The sequence below is a fragment of the Mycetomoellerius zeteki genome, unplaced genomic scaffold (genome assembly GCF_001594055.1).
Source record: "Mycetomoellerius zeteki isolate Tzet28-1 unplaced genomic scaffold, Tzet1.0 scaffold61, whole genome shotgun sequence".
NCBI lineage: Eukaryota > Metazoa > Arthropoda > Insecta > Hymenoptera > Formicidae > Mycetomoellerius > Mycetomoellerius zeteki.
In genome coordinates, this window is record NW_017257621.1 from 578,353 (window position 1) to 594,581 (window position 16,229).

Sequence of the window (16,229 nt, forward strand, 5' to 3'; positions counted from 1 at the left end):
TCTTTCCCTGAATTGATTACAATTAGCCCGGTTTGAATCTAATCATATTTTTGATTGAGTAATTTTCGAAAATAAGATAAAATCGAATGGTTCGATGCGTTTAATGCACGGTGAGATTAATGCAAATTAAGTTTTGTTTCGCTGATTAGCTGCCTGGCAGTTATACGTTGCTATGCATTTTATTTTGGGAACGCATTTTATTACGTAACTTCGATGGCGATGAAGTTCGTCCAAGATACGAATTTATCACTAAACAGTAAACACATACATATATAAAAAAAAAATCACATGATGCACGCTGCATTTCTATTCATATCAAACTGCTATACATTTTTTTGATCAAATTCCTGGGAAATTAATTTTTCATTCGATTTAATATAAAAATAGAAGCTAATATAAACAATGTAATTCTTCAAATACATATACATATATATTCTCAGAGTTGGGAAAGTTACTTTGTAAAAATAACTAGTTACAGTTACAGTTTTTTTCTTTCAAAAGTAACTAGTTACAGTTCCATGTTACCGAGACTAAAAATTAACTCCTTACAATTACAGTTACTTTTCAGTTACTTTTCTGTTATCATGACAGAACAATATGAGTGACATCGATATCATTAGGGCTATCAAAGAAAAAATAATTTACGTTTACAATACAATTTTATTTAAAAATTCCTTTAATTTTGCGGGAATATACGCGAAATAATTCAAATAACGGATGAAATAATAAAACATTATCTGGGCTGCGTTTCAAAACACAGGATGTGTTCCACTTACGTCTACAAAGCTCGTATCATTTTATCCTTGTTGTTACAGATATTAAACAATGAAATGATACACGCGAGCGTTGCGGTTAAGTGAAATGCACCCTTAACGCTACAAATGCTTCGAAGCATTTGATTGACCAATCGAAAGAAAGAATTTTATAAACTGATTAATCAAAAAAATACTTCGAAGCATTCATAGCATCAAGTGGACCGTAGTCTCAATCAGGGGGTCAATTCTGTATCTTCAAACAAGGTGAAAATTACAAAAGTGAGCAAATATACCAGGTGTTGACCAATGAAATTATCACGTCTATAAAACTGGACCCCCCACCATCGAAAATAAAGTTCGGAATAGATACAAAATTTAGTGCTTTTTAGGTGCTAATTTAGTACCCTATTACGAATTTTAGTGCTCAAACCGTTTAGCAGCAAAAAAAATAGGGGGTCCAGCTTTATAGACGTGAAATTATCAGTATTCTAGTAAATTCGTTCACTTTTGTAATTTTCACCTCGTTTTAAGACACAGAATCGATCCCCAGTATTCAGATTTTAACCAATCACATTAAATTGACAAATAAGTTTAAAATGTAAAGTGACTGTAAAAGTAACTGTTAAATTAGTTACTAGTTATTGGAAGAAATATAACTAAGTTAAGTTACAGTTACAGATGGATAAAAGTAACTGTAACTTAGTTACAAGTAACTAATTACTTCCCAACCCTGTATATTCTAACATTTAATTGGATATACAAGTGATTTTTAAATACCTTTCATATATCTTAAAAACACGTTATATTAAGATGATAATCTAAAGAGCAATTTGGAATTTTATTTCGATGAATTTAGGTGTTTCAAAACCATTAATAGTAAAATTAACAGCAAATGTGTCAATGCAGCAAGTATCATGCGCAAAGCATCTACATTGTGAATCATTGACACACCGTTCCGAACTGGATTGGGTCACTGAATATCATTGAACATAAATGACATCATATACGATTGCATGCAAACATGATCATATTACTAATTTGATCTGATTCCTCAATTCGACGTGTTGGGAATCGCGACGGAAAACAATCGCGCCCGTGTGTATGAGCCTGTATATACGGCGATTGGATTTTTATCTATACAGCATTTCGTATAGTTTCCAGCGCGTTTCGATTTGTTTTCCGATACGAATTTCCTAATAAGGGCGGGTTAGAGATTTTATATGACTGTGCAGATGGGATTGATCGCGATGGGGACCTAGATCTTGCAGATGGAGAGTTGGACGCATATAGAGACAAGAAGAGCGCCAAAGAGCTTAATCAGCTTGAAGTTGCCATTGGTGACGGAATGGAATTTACTATTCATGGTAAGCGTGGAAACAATCAAAGTACAATTCATCGTCAATATAATAATAATAATCCTTCTGTACTGTATAGTTACCGTTTTTAGCTGACAGCAGAGATATTGCATAAAAAATGTCTAAGTATTATATATTATATAAAATAATAATAAAAAGATTATTCGTTTAAATTTTTTTGAAAAACTATTGCAGAAGATTGTAAATTTTTTCCATAATTAATTGAAAGATAAAAAGTATAAAGTTTAAAATTAATCCTTTGCCGACAATGTTCAACTTTACAGGCACAATAAATTTATTGATCGTAAATTCTAAATAAATTTAAATCTGTAAAAAAAAATTAAAATAAAAATCGAACTTCTATGATAATAAAAACTTTTGATTAAAACTTTCACGAGTATGTAAGATTTTTTAAAGATTTTTGTGCAGTTCGGAACACAATATGAAAATTTGCACTTCAAGTTTGGAGACTCAGGTTATAGTCGAAGGATGAAAATTTTACATTGCTAACGAAGGATTAAAAACTTGTTACACAATTAAGGATTATGTAAATTTTTTTTTAAACTTTTATTCCTGATTCATTAAGTTTAAAAAAAAAATACTGTATAACTGTGATTAATACATCGAATTTAATTTCCTTTCCGAAGGAGATCTGAAGAATAAACTGAAGAGGGGTAAGCTGTGCATGAACAATACGAAAGTTATCGCGAATTCAATAAACCACCACGATTATAGACTGGACAACGATTATATTAATCAGAACGAAGATGACACTATTAGGTCGGTTAAATCTTTTATAAAATTCTCATGTATCTCAGACAATATCATTGAGAATACATCTTATTCGATTGTTCTTTTAACAGTAACAAATCATATGGCAGTCACAAAAACCGCGCGTTTAAAGACGAAAGTCACAAAGGCAGTATGGATTCGTTAAACGGCGAAGAGAAGAAAGATGCGAGCAAAGAAGATTTAGAACAGGAAGAAGGTAAGCGTCGTAGTTTATCTAATTTTGCAGAATTAACCAAAAATTTGAAAGGAAATATCGGCAAACGGCAATTACAGATTAGAAGATTTTTACTGTCATACATTTCAAGCTAATAATGATAATTGAAACTACTTCTATCCAGATTTAGAAGACGAGGGTGAAGAAGGGGAAGATCGACTAGATGGCGAGATAATACAAGCGGACGAGGATCCTATTCAGTCGAGTTACCCAGCCGATTGCTGTCCAGAAAATTGCTACAAAAAGTTTCCATTTCTGGCCGGCGATGATGACGCTCCGTTTTGGCAAGGTTGGGCAAACCTGAGATTCAAAACCTTTCGGCTGATCGAGAACAAATATTTCGAGACTGCCGTCATTACCATGATCCTTCTAAGTAGCTTGGCCTTGGTAAGATAATTTCTTTATTTTCTTATAAATCCAAGATGTATATTTAACAATGAAACGCAATCAACCGTGCAAAACCGGTTTACAGGCTTTGGAGGACGTTCATCTTCAACAACGACCTGTCCTGCAGGACGTACTGTATTACATGGACCGAATATTCACTGTGATCTTCTTCCTCGAGATGTTGATCAAGTGGCTGGCTCTAGGCTTTAAGAAGTATTTCACGAATGCGTGGTGCTGGCTCGATTTTATCATCGTCATGGTAAGTCATGTCTTTTTCTCGCTCTGATGCCTTAACCCGATTATTAGAAATATTTGATTTCGTACAACGTGTGCAATTGAGTAATTACTGAAAAATGATGAGTCTATCCGAAATTTCAATGAAGATTCGAATGCGTAAAATTAAAATTTCAATATAATAAAAGCTCGACTGCACACTTGACAATTTACGAGAGAGTCTTATCGTTCTCGAATGACTTCATACGCGGATCAATTATTCGCTGTATTGCTTTCGCGTCGTTTGTACATTTACGTCGCTTCGAAGAATAGCAACACGATATCGGTAGTGTGTCATCTGATCTTGAAAACAAGTCGTCATTCACAATACGAGATTGCAGAAAAAGGTATCTGTCCGTGCTTCGATAATGAAAATTTAAATATTTATAAAGATATAAAAAATACATTTGATGATAAATAATTGAGTTTTAAATAAGATCATCAGAGTCGATGCACGGATGATTTTTTTCCTGAACTTTTGCCGCGCAAAGAGAAGATCTCTCTCGTTTTTACATTTTATCTCCTCTACCCCCTACTTTTTCTTTCTCCACTTTTAAAACTTGAACAACTAATGCCGACGTGCGAAGCAATGTGGAAGCCGAGCGTCGAAACTTCCGGTGGATTTCTCTTAATCGATCGCCATTAAGTATTATTGTAAGAACTGATGCATAATATGTCTCGTCTGATGAATATTTGATGAAACTAGCTATCGCTCATCAACTTGGGTGCTGTCTGGGCCGGTGCAGCTGACATCCCGGCCTTCCGTTCCATGAGAACACTGAGGGCTTTGAGACCTTTACGAGCAGTCTCACGGTGGGAGGGCATGAGAGTAAGTCATCGGTCGACGAGGACTTAAGTGAACAATAATGCAAAGAAAAGCCTGATTCGGCTTATCGCAACGACGTTTGATGGATCGTACGGAGCTAACGGATCGATCACGTTATCACGACAGCACGTTTAATTTGTCCGCCGCGCAGACCTCCGATTGACGAGGGACTGCCGGTTATGCATGGATTGTTCCTTTCTATCTCTCTCTCTCTTTTTCTCTTTCTTCCTCTCAAAGTAGTGACAATATCGGGAACGAGTCGAGACGTGTCGAAATCGTTTTACAGAATCAAAGATTTAAGCGTTGACTCATATATAACATTAATATAGAAAATTATTTCTAATTTCTGTGAGATATTTCTGTGCACACATCATCAATTTTTCTTTACGTAAGTCAATTTTTATCAAATAAGTTTGTTTGATAAAAATTAATAAATTTGTAATTTTGTAAAAAGTATTTTTGTAAAAAGTATTTTTCAAAAATTTTACTGGCTCTCTCTCTCTAATCTGCTAAACATTTTCGTGAAAAAACAACCGTGGAAAATAAGTAATTCCGTTTATTAATGCTGACTATGGAGTCAAAGCGAAAATCAGCGATCTCTTAAAACAAGCTGAATCTATTTCGGTTCGATTCCGATCGATTGTTGAATCAGTGATTTAGATAGAGTACGATATCGATCCGTTGGACGCAGTACGAAGCTTCCGGCTTTTGAAATATCCGTTGTGATAAATGGAAACGAGGTGAAAAACGGAAATCTTAAGGGGCTAAGCGGGAAGAACAGCTACGGCGAGGATAGCTTGTATTACGGTGCATTATGGTGTACTATGGTGTGCTTACCGATGTGCAGAGATACACTGGCGTCTCTACTTGGTGTCTGCACTGATACCTGCGGTCATTGTCGTATATTACTAGCTAAAGTCGCCTATGTACGCCTTTTCTAACAGTCTCTTGGTACCAATGATCGTTGTGCAAAGTACCGAATATTTATACATGATATATATATATATATATCTATATATATTATATAAATATGCTTTTTGAGTAGTGTAAAAATTTCCTCGTACGTGTGTGCGTGTGCGTGTGTGTGTGTGTGTGTGTGTGTGGGGGGGGGTGTTACGTGCGTCCTTTATGCGCGCAACATGTAATATGTTTATTGAGATCTTTCTTGGAGCATCGCGACGCTTCACCGCGAGTATATATATTTTTTTAATTGTCGATAAGATAATTGAGGTGTGAGTAAACCTAATTTCTTTTCCGCTTTAATTGACACAATCTTGATTTGTCAAACATGATATTATACCTACAGCTTTCGTATTCGTCGCGTGCGACGATAAATTAAATTAAAACTCGCGTGATGCGTCGCGATCGCAAGTATGACAAACCTTTTCGTCTGTTTCAGGATGCAGCCGATAGTACTTGCTCGTTATAACGATAATCCCGAGCTGTTTGTCGTTCTATCTATCTCTGTTTCTGATTGCGCGTGTGTGTGTGTCTATATATGAATACATATGTATTTCTCCACGTACACATGTAAAAATATATATGCACATACATACAGTTATGTATATCTCCTGATTACTGTTAATTGCTATATGTGCCGTACCTGGAATCTATTGCCTCTATCTTCCTTGTTTATATAATTGTCGTATTATATTAATGTAATGTGTCCTCTGTTCTATAAGTACCGTTATGAAATTTTTCCTATTTTCCTAGCAAGTCACTTAATTTAATTTACATATGCAGCAAATAGATAATCATCTTTGTAATACATCAATTATTTTCTAGAAGTTCTAGATTTTTTATGGATATATTTTTCGTAATAATTTAAATATTCTATCAATAAACTCCGATTATAATCAATGCTTTCTAAACGCGTATTATTTAAATTACCATTTAAATATTATTCCTGAGATTAATTTATGACGTTTACAAAATCTAAAATAATTTATTTATCAATATTGTGTGAAAATATACGCGCATGAATATCGCGAAACGAGTGAAAGTGCAAGAGAAAGTTGTTTTCTCAACATTGTGTTAATTGTCTGCTAAACAAACGATATGCTATCCATTTTTGCACGAAAGTGACGGTACTTACAGAATAATGATACCGTAATGTATATATGAGTATTTACATACATATCTATAGCTAGAGAAATATCGAGGCTCTCCACAGATCGACAGCCCCTCGAATTTCGTCTTTGTACAGATATCCAAACGTCTTAATTCGTCGTGGAGTCGAAGGAACGCAGTAATACGTCGATTTCGTCTTTGACTTCCTCCCTTCCCTTCTTTCTTCATCCTGGCCTTATCCCAACGTCCGTGAATCGTCGGAATTGATCAAGTCTATCCCTTACACGTCTGTCTACCTCTCGCTGTGATTCGCTCTCGTTTCTCGCTCGCAGGTATCGCTCATTAACTTCGTAGCGTCGCTCTGTGGCGCTGGCGGGATTCAAGCCTTCAAAACAATGCGGACCCTAAGGGCCCTAAGGCCGCTCAGGGCGATGTCTAGAATGCAGGGGATGCGGGTATGTAGCCCACCGTCTCAGCAGACCTTGTCGCTTGCTCTACGTTTGCCGTGGAGAAAACGGCAGAGTCGATCCCCCATGTTCAATCCCTTCAATACCGGGGAGTATAACAATGTTTCTTAATCTTATAATCCCCGTCAACAATATTTACCATCGAGAGTCAGGAAGAATATTCTTTTATATGAATATCTGCTTAATCATCGTAAACGAATTTTACTTGAGCTTGATTTATTTCAAGTATAAAGTAAAATGTTGCGTTATAGAAAAGTTATTAAACGTATATTATGGAAGAGATAAATTTTTTTTAAATAAGAAGTAATCACAAAATTACCTTAAATCTTAAATTATAATTTAAGATTGATACACAATTTTGAAATAATTATTTGATTTTTTGCAAAATTTTTAGCTAAAATATAAAAATGTGTTACACGTTTCGAAGTTACGAAGGGAAAAGTTTTACGACATTATATTCTTGACTGATATAAAAAAATGTTTACTAACTAAATCTATGTAATTTTTTTCTCATGATGCGTTATCTTAACTCTTAGTTCATCAAACTCTTGCTATTACGAATTGATTTTTGTCTATCATTTATAAATTATTAGATTATATTGCCATCATTTCCTGTCTCTCATATATTAATACTTACACATTATCTGATTAAATTCTCGCACCAGGAATAATAATTCTCAGATTATATGGACTCAAAGATCATCGTTTTCTTTTCTTCCATAAAATTCGACCGATTACGTTTATCACGAGCCTGCATCATTGTCAATTATTTTAATGTAGATTGCAAGTAAAAAATTGCGCACTAAATACCTTATTCTTCAAATATGTGTGTATCTAATTCCATTTTCTAATATTTTTTTGACGTATATAAATTAAATAGAATGGATACTTTTATGAACCATTTACATGTAATGCAAATTTAAATATATAATGACATTCTTTATCAAGATATTATCAAGAGATTATCTTCGTAAAATATAAAAAAATAATTTCATATAAAAACTATTATAATTCAAAAATATGGAATATCTGTGACATTCGGTGATACCGACTCTTGAAAAACTACAAGATCGTCGGTCTGGAATCGACTGAAACACAATATTACATTTTCTTCCTGTTGCACGGGAACATGCTAAAATAGAGGCAGTCGCGAATGCACGGCAGAGCTTAGAAATGCGAATGCGTGAAGCAGCGCGTAGATGATTCGTTCACAACTGATCAACACTACATTAATCGAAAAACACGCAAATAGAACATAGAAAACACGCGCTTATTTCATCTTTACATTGTCATTGATACACGAGTCGTATGCCATCTCATCTTCGCGCGAAAATGTCTATACGTAAAAATATTTAGAACAGTACATTTAAACGTGAAGATCAAAATGGAACATCACGTGTATCTGACTTTGTATATCACGATCGCCTAATAATAGTGCGTGTGATAGCGTTACACTCTGGAAACTCTGGACATACACACACAAAAATTAGCCGTATAAATTTCTATTCATATCGCATTTAGGATCAAATATAATCGAATTTTGAAATACATTTATATTTGATATAACATTACAAGTATTATTTCGGTCAGTAATATTTTATGTCAGTAACGTTTGCAGTCGAATGTGCGATATGAGTGTACAAAGGGATACTTTATTCATCTCTCATAACGTGTAGTGAAGGCTCGCCTTTTTGATAATCGCGACGAATCTCCTCGCAAATACTCATACTTATATCACATACTCGCAACACAAGGTCGCTGAGACACTGGGTTGTAGTAATTACTGTCATGCCCACGCCCTGACACTTCTTCTATTTTACAGTAGATCGCTGCAAATCGCTCCTCGGAGCGCTCAATATTTTATTTCTTACGTTTTGCTTTTGCACGAGACCACGAAGGTAGCAGGATGCGATTGTTTCCGAATTTACAAGATTCATATGTTTCCCGGGAAACTTTAATTCGTGCATAAATCGAGAAGAAAAACTTTTTGGTAAACAAATGCAAGTAATTCTGGGAAACATATTAATCACACGGATCGCGTAAGTTATCTATAGAATTCTAAGTTGCTCTTCTTTTTCAAATATTATATACTGAATGTCCTGAGAGAGGAGGAAAAGTACTAAATTTTTTGAAAAAGAGGCTAGATTTCTAAGGGAAATTATCTAAGACATTTAGCGATTATGGATTGTCCGTTTCTCGTCATAAAATATCGTAATAATTATTCCTCAAGCGAAATTAAAAAGATAAGGTCTTTTACCAAATAATATATAGGCTGCATAATTTGGCTTGCTTATTAATGTTCGATGTTTAAAAAAAGCTGCTTAATTAAATATAATTCGATATAATTTAGGGAAACGCCCAATAAATTGTGCCCAAGTGAGAGCCCGCGTTATTCGTGTATATTTTTGTGGGATATTCTGTATATAAATTGCTTAGACGTAGTATTTGCAACTGGATTGCTTAGAGTAGACATGAAGATCGAATGCTTGCTTGCTTTCGTCAGCTTTTCGTTCGTGCTGTAACTTGCGCTTGCTTTACATGTTGATCTTGCCTGTGGCTTTCTTTCTTTAGTACACCCGAGTATGGAACTTGTATTACATATTTAATCAATTATATGAATTGTAGTTAAAAAACTTCCCACTTAAATTACATACACACTGATGAAATTACTGTCTAAATTAACCGCTCGTATAATGATCCGTGCATTGTTAAAATAAGAAAATCATTTTTAATAATAAATGTTATTTTTCTAACCTAGTATAATAAAAATAGATCTTTTGGTGTGTATGTAAATCAAGATCCGGAAAGTATTACTCAAATTCTAATTTATTTGGTAGACATTTGCTTATAACGATCATATGTTATATTTCGATTAATTAGGGCTACTTACTTAAAAGCGCCTGGAAAGCTAAAGTATCACGCACAGAATTAAGTTACTGCACAGAGGAACGCAATGTACAAATAAATAATTTACTCAAAATTAAATTTTTATTATTCTATTTTATAGTAATATTAAATTTCGAGCGAATATTACTTTATAAAAAAATTATGATATATAATAAATTAATTAATCGGATTATTCATTCAAGTATATTATTAGAATAACATTTTATTTCAAATTCATTAAAAAATTCAACATTATTAATATTTTTAACGATCATAAATTTTTTAAAAAAATTCACATACGTCATTTTTCTTTACTTAAAATATAGGATAGCTGTATCAGATTAATTTTTTTATGGGGTAAATAAATTTTTCGCGGTTTTAGTCTTAACACGAGCACATTAAGCGTATAGCGTGTGACACAATCGCATATAAATAAGCGCATAGATGCAGAAATTCTTAGCGAAATGTCACGAGTCTGATATCGCGTCTAATCGAATTTCGTCTCTCATAGGTAGTCGTTAATGCCTTGGTCCAAGCCATTCCATCCATCTTCAACGTATTGCTGGTATGCCTTATTTTCTGGCTTATATTCGCTATCATGGGGGTGCAGCTGTTTGCTGGCAAATATTATAAGGTGAATATATTTTATTATTATATGCGAACAAAAATCGATAATCAATTTTCAGAAGAAAGACAAATATTCATTCTTTAATTTTTAAGTGGATAAGTGGGGTGACACCCTAAGCGTAGTTTTCTTAAAAACTGTTCTGAAAAAGGGAAATAGAAAGTATTGCCCAGATGTCCAAAAGTCTTAAATTCATTATTTTTACATTCTTTTATTTCACAAGGATACAACTAATGTAAAAACTATAATATAATATACTTATGGTAAAAAATATATAACTATAAAATTAAATTTTTTTGGGTATATTCTGAGCATTCCACCCACCAACTTGAGTATCTTTAGACCACCTACGCATTTAAGGATTAAATAATTCCCGTGATTTATTTTTATATATAAGAGACTTTTTTTCTAAATTATAAAATATTAATTAAAAAAGTAAAAGCGATGTGCTATATAATTTCACTTTCGTTGCAGTGTGTCGACGCGAACAAGACGACGCTCAGCTACGAGATAATACCGGATCGTAACGCTTGCAACACCGAGAATTACACGTGGGAAAATTCGCCGATGAATTTCGATCACGTCGGGAAAGCGTATCTGTGCCTATTCCAAGTGGCGACTTTTAAAGGATGGATTCAAATTATGAACGATGCGATCGACTCTAGAGAGGTGAGTATAATATCACACTTTTTACTTTTTATCAATATACATGTAAATCAATATACATTGTAATACATCACTTAATCGTTTACAGATCGATAAGCAACCGATTCGCGAAACGAACATTTACATGTATCTCTACTTCGTGTTTTTCATTATATTTGGATCGTTTTTTACCCTCAATCTGTTTATCGGAGTGATCATCGACAATTTTAACGAGCAAAAGAAGAAAGCTGGCGGATCCCTCGAAATGTTCATGACGGAAGATCAGAAGAAATATTACAATGCCATGAAGAAAATGGGCAATAAGAAGCCTCTAAAAGCCATTCCTCGACCAAGGGTAAGTTATATAAATAATAAAGATACTATATACATATGTAATAGAATAAAATTTGTTTTCACTAATTCTCTTTTTCTAAAATTCAATTCAATATAAGTGTGTGTGCGTGCTACAATTTACCATTTATTCAAATATCGAAATTCGAATTTGAATTATGAAATAAAAATGATAAAGACTCTAATTATTCACATCCAATTATTTCCGTAAATAATCTTTCCGCTGAAACAGGCTGATAGATTTAGGGTTTAATTAATTTAGGTAAATAAATTTCCCACCCAAAAAAAACTCGTAATTAATTTTATATAATTAATTACATAAAACCTATACTGGTTTGTAATAAATAAAACCTATACTGATTATTTTTGTTATAACATACAAGTCATACATAGTGTCATTACAAATATATAAAATTTATTATTATTACTATTATTAATGTATAGAAATGTAAAAATTTCTATGAGAGAAAATTAAGAAAAGATTTTTAAATCTTTGACTTTTTCAAAATATTTTTCATTTTGTGTATAAAATTTATGTAATTCTCTAACCCATACAGCACCGAACGTTTCAGAAAGATATCAGAAAGGTTTCAAAACCATTTCAACCTTTCACGTTTCACATGTAACATTCCTGCAAGCTTTCTGCAATATGTCATGTGAAATGTTGTCGATGGAAATCTGTCTGAAACCTTTTATATGACACAATTTTTCAACCTTTTCAGTTGAAATATCTCTGAAACTTGTCACTTGTAATAACATTGAAAACCGCTCAATTGAGCTATTTCTGAGCGCTTTCGGATGATATATTCAGAAACTGTCGCGTGTCTGATGATATATATCTGAAATCATATATGAAATTATATGTAAGATATATTACTTTCCTCGCTTCCCTATAATAACTTTCCTAGTTCGCTTCTCGAACCGCCATATTGCATGCCCTCATCGCCTGACCGGCCTGACCCGCCATCCGCCACCATATTGAATCCGGTCAATCCCGCGCCCGCCAAAATGTTTGTCACTTGTTACCCAACGTTCACTGAGAATCACGGTCGCCTTTTGTGCTTTGTGCTCTTTGCACGTTTCGTTTATATATTATATATTAATTATAGTCTTCGATCCAAATAGTGCAGTGCATGCTTTTTGAATCAGGTAATCGATTTGTTATTATATATACATACCGAAGTAAGAAAATTAACTATAATATAATGCTCGACGCTTGCCTTCCCAAGAAAAATAGGTTATGTATTTTCCACATTTTATAAACTTATATTTTCAGCACTTTTTGCCAGTACAAGGTTCTTTATTATCGAAATCTTGTTTCATTGTCTTTTTTATTTAATTTTGCGTTTATTTTTGTCAGGGTTTTTCACTCGTCGCAACGATTACCACGTATGAATAATTGGCAAAGATATGATATAAAAGGAAATCAGCTATTATTTACTCGTACTTTTTTTATTTCAATTAATTCCAAAGTTGCTCATGTTTATAAAATGTATGAACAGCACACATTTTTTACTACATAACATTTTACTGCATATTTTACTGTGTATTAAGCTTATTTGTCGCATATTTTTCTAAATTGTCACTTTCCATACAGCACAGAAACATGTCAGAAAGATCTCCGAAATGTTTCAACTGAAAAAAATGAAACATTTCAGAAATGTTGCGAAATATTTCTGCAAGATCTCTGAAAGATCTCTGAAAGGTCAAAATGTCCGCAATTCTTCCACATGAAATCTTCCAGAAATATGTCTGAAAGGTCTGAAATATATCTGCAACCTTTCTGCAATATATGCGAAATGGTTTCAAATGTATTTCTAAAATCTTTCTGAAATACATTTGAAACCATTTCGCATATATTGCAGAAAGGTTGCAGATATATTTCAGACCTTTCAGACATATTTCTGGAAGATTTCATGTGGAAGAATCGCGGACATTTTGACCTTTCAGAGATCTTTCAGAGATCTTGCAGAAATATTTCGCAACATTTCTGAAATATTTCACTTTTTCAGTTGAAACATTTCGGAGATCTTTCTGAAATGTTTCTGTGCTGTATGGGAATGTATAATTTTCACAAATTTATTATCTCAAAATTAAGAAAATAGTTTAGCACTCACCGATACGATGCGCAGCAGCCGAGTTGTAGTACAGAAGTTAATCTAAACATAAATATATCCAAATAATTATAGAACGCGCAAAATAATTAATATTTCAAAAAATAATAAATTTCGCATATTACATTTCATCGACGAAATACTTAAGGAAAACATTAATCTCCGAAATGTTTTTTAATACAAACTTTTAAAAATATGTAATAAAATATTTAACAAAAATCAAATTCGTAACTTTTTACAAATAATTCAAACAAATGCTAAATACATTTAAAATATTTTCATATGTATCTACGAATAAATGTTTCTTAAAATAAAAAAAATATTTTCTACTATATAAATGGCACAAAGTCGAAACTATTCGAAATTAATCATACAACCGATTAATTTTACAAAAATAATAAATGATACATATAAATGTTACATTACTCACCTCAGGGTTGCTCCGCCGATGCCCGATGCCTCCTAACCTTACTCCTTTCAGATTCTCTCGTGTTTCCTTTCGGCACACACTCACACACTCGCGAAAATCTTATTACGATCGCAATTGTCGTGATTAATGTATATAAGTAGATACATCGGTCAAAACAATTGCGCGATATTTTCAACGACACTGCCGACGCTAATCGCGCGCAACGCGTACATACTTTGTTATAAACAGCGAGAATAACGCGCAAACGGAACAATTATAACGTGGAACAATGATCCATTCGAAACCCACGGCTGGCGTTTTTATTAATTTTAATTAATTAATTAATTAATTAATTAATTAACGTAATGGCGATTCCGTAACGGCAAGTAAATTCGAAGATCGCACGGCCAACTTCAGGCGCCACTTCTATTAGTTCCAGCCGCGGCCGCGCGGCGGTGCTACTGCTCCTATAGTTTCACTTTCGTACTTTTTCGCTCCTTGAATAACAGAGCGTATGAAGTTAGCCCCCCCTTTTTTCGAAAATTATAATTTTTACAACTGTGTTTGAGATTGTTCTCAATTTGTTCACATTGTTCCAAAGCGATATTATTTTATTCCGAATGATACTCCAATAAAACGAAAAAAAATTTCAGAAAAAGGGGGGCTATAAAAAAGTTTTTTTTTTATTGGAGTATATTTTATTGGAGTTATTCGGAATAAAATAATATCGCTTTGGTACAATGTAGAACAAATTGAGAACAATCTGGAACAGTTGTCAAAATTATAATTTTCGAAAAAAGAGGGGTTAACTTCATACACTCGGAATAATAAGCCATGATAATCGCATGATCGTTTTTCAGAACAATTACGTCGTTTATGTATTATAAGTGAATAAACTATGAAACTTGAAATCAAAGACGAATATCTGCGGAATACAATGTCCGGAAATATGATTATATTATATCGCTTTGTTGATCATCAGCGTGATCAACTTCGACCGAATAAACCTCGCGAAATCCACGTCGTAACGTTCCGCCCAAATACAAACGACGAACTTACTGATACGTAGTTAATAAATATTGGATACAGGATTAATTAAAACTATAGTTACTAATCAAACGCGTTGTATCACCGCTCGATCCGTTCTATACCCGCGGCCATCTGTGAATAACCGACAAATTGGGAAGTGAAGTTGGCAACTTTATGGATACCACACGACACGAGTCAAATTAATGACCGATTGAAACGCGATAGGCCGTCCAAAAATGAAATTCAAGAACTCACGCGCGATCACATTCCGAACGTAAAAATTTCATGAAATACATACATTATTTAAATTACAAATAATCGTATTGACTTTTCATTACTCGACTTATTCGATCCGATTCACACTTCACGCTTTCGTCCTGAGAGACAAATTATATGTATATTCAAAGCGGTGTAAAATTCAACGCGGATTGCGTGCGATTAAAATATCCTTGTAGAAATAACTATCGCCCACAGGTATCACTACTAAACAACGATAATTTATGATTCCTGTCTACTTTCGCTTCGGTAATTACTCTAAATAAACGACTGGTGCGAAATATCAGCTGCTTCGATACGAAGCCTGGAAGCGTTAGACTGGATACGCGTGGGAATCGTTAACAGGAGTTAAATGATCACACGGTTGATATCCAATACGTTAAGTATTGGTACAGAATAATCGTATTTATAGTTTTGTCGTACCTACTGTGCGTTTTGAGAGATAAAGGCTACGGTTACACCGTACGACTGATAGCGACCTGACCTATATCGTGACCCAAAGTAGGTCTAGTCACCAACCGTTTATACCGAAAGGGACTTAAAAAATGGTTGGGTCATATTTAGTCCACGCTGGTCCGAATTAGAGCCATCTATCGTATTTTGTACAAATTATTTCCATATGGACCCAAGAATCGCTAAACGCATGCGCATTAAGTCATAAAAAAGGCGCTTATATCGAGTCGGTTTGAGAGTTTAACCTAACTCTCAAATTCAACAAAACAGCTGTTCGAGCAAAATGGCTACGAAGCTTCAGG

The 16,229-nt window shown here is 33.8% G+C and overlaps 1 protein-coding gene across 1 annotated transcript in view; it reads left to right on the forward strand.

Annotated features, from left to right (window-relative positions):
- Positions 1–16,229, forward strand: part of para (sodium voltage-gated channel paralytic) — a 46,240-nt gene that overhangs the window by 25,318 nt on the left and 4,693 nt on the right. The window contains 9 exon segments of the mRNA XM_018456834.1: positions 1,988–2,119; positions 2,758–2,890; positions 2,974–3,098; positions 3,241–3,503; positions 3,589–3,762; positions 4,483–4,605; positions 10,537–10,659; positions 11,125–11,319; positions 11,405–11,650. Coding sequence (XP_018312336.1) covers positions 1,988–2,119; positions 2,758–2,890; positions 2,974–3,098; positions 3,241–3,503; positions 3,589–3,762; positions 4,483–4,605; positions 10,537–10,659; positions 11,125–11,319; positions 11,405–11,650 — 1,514 coding nt within the window.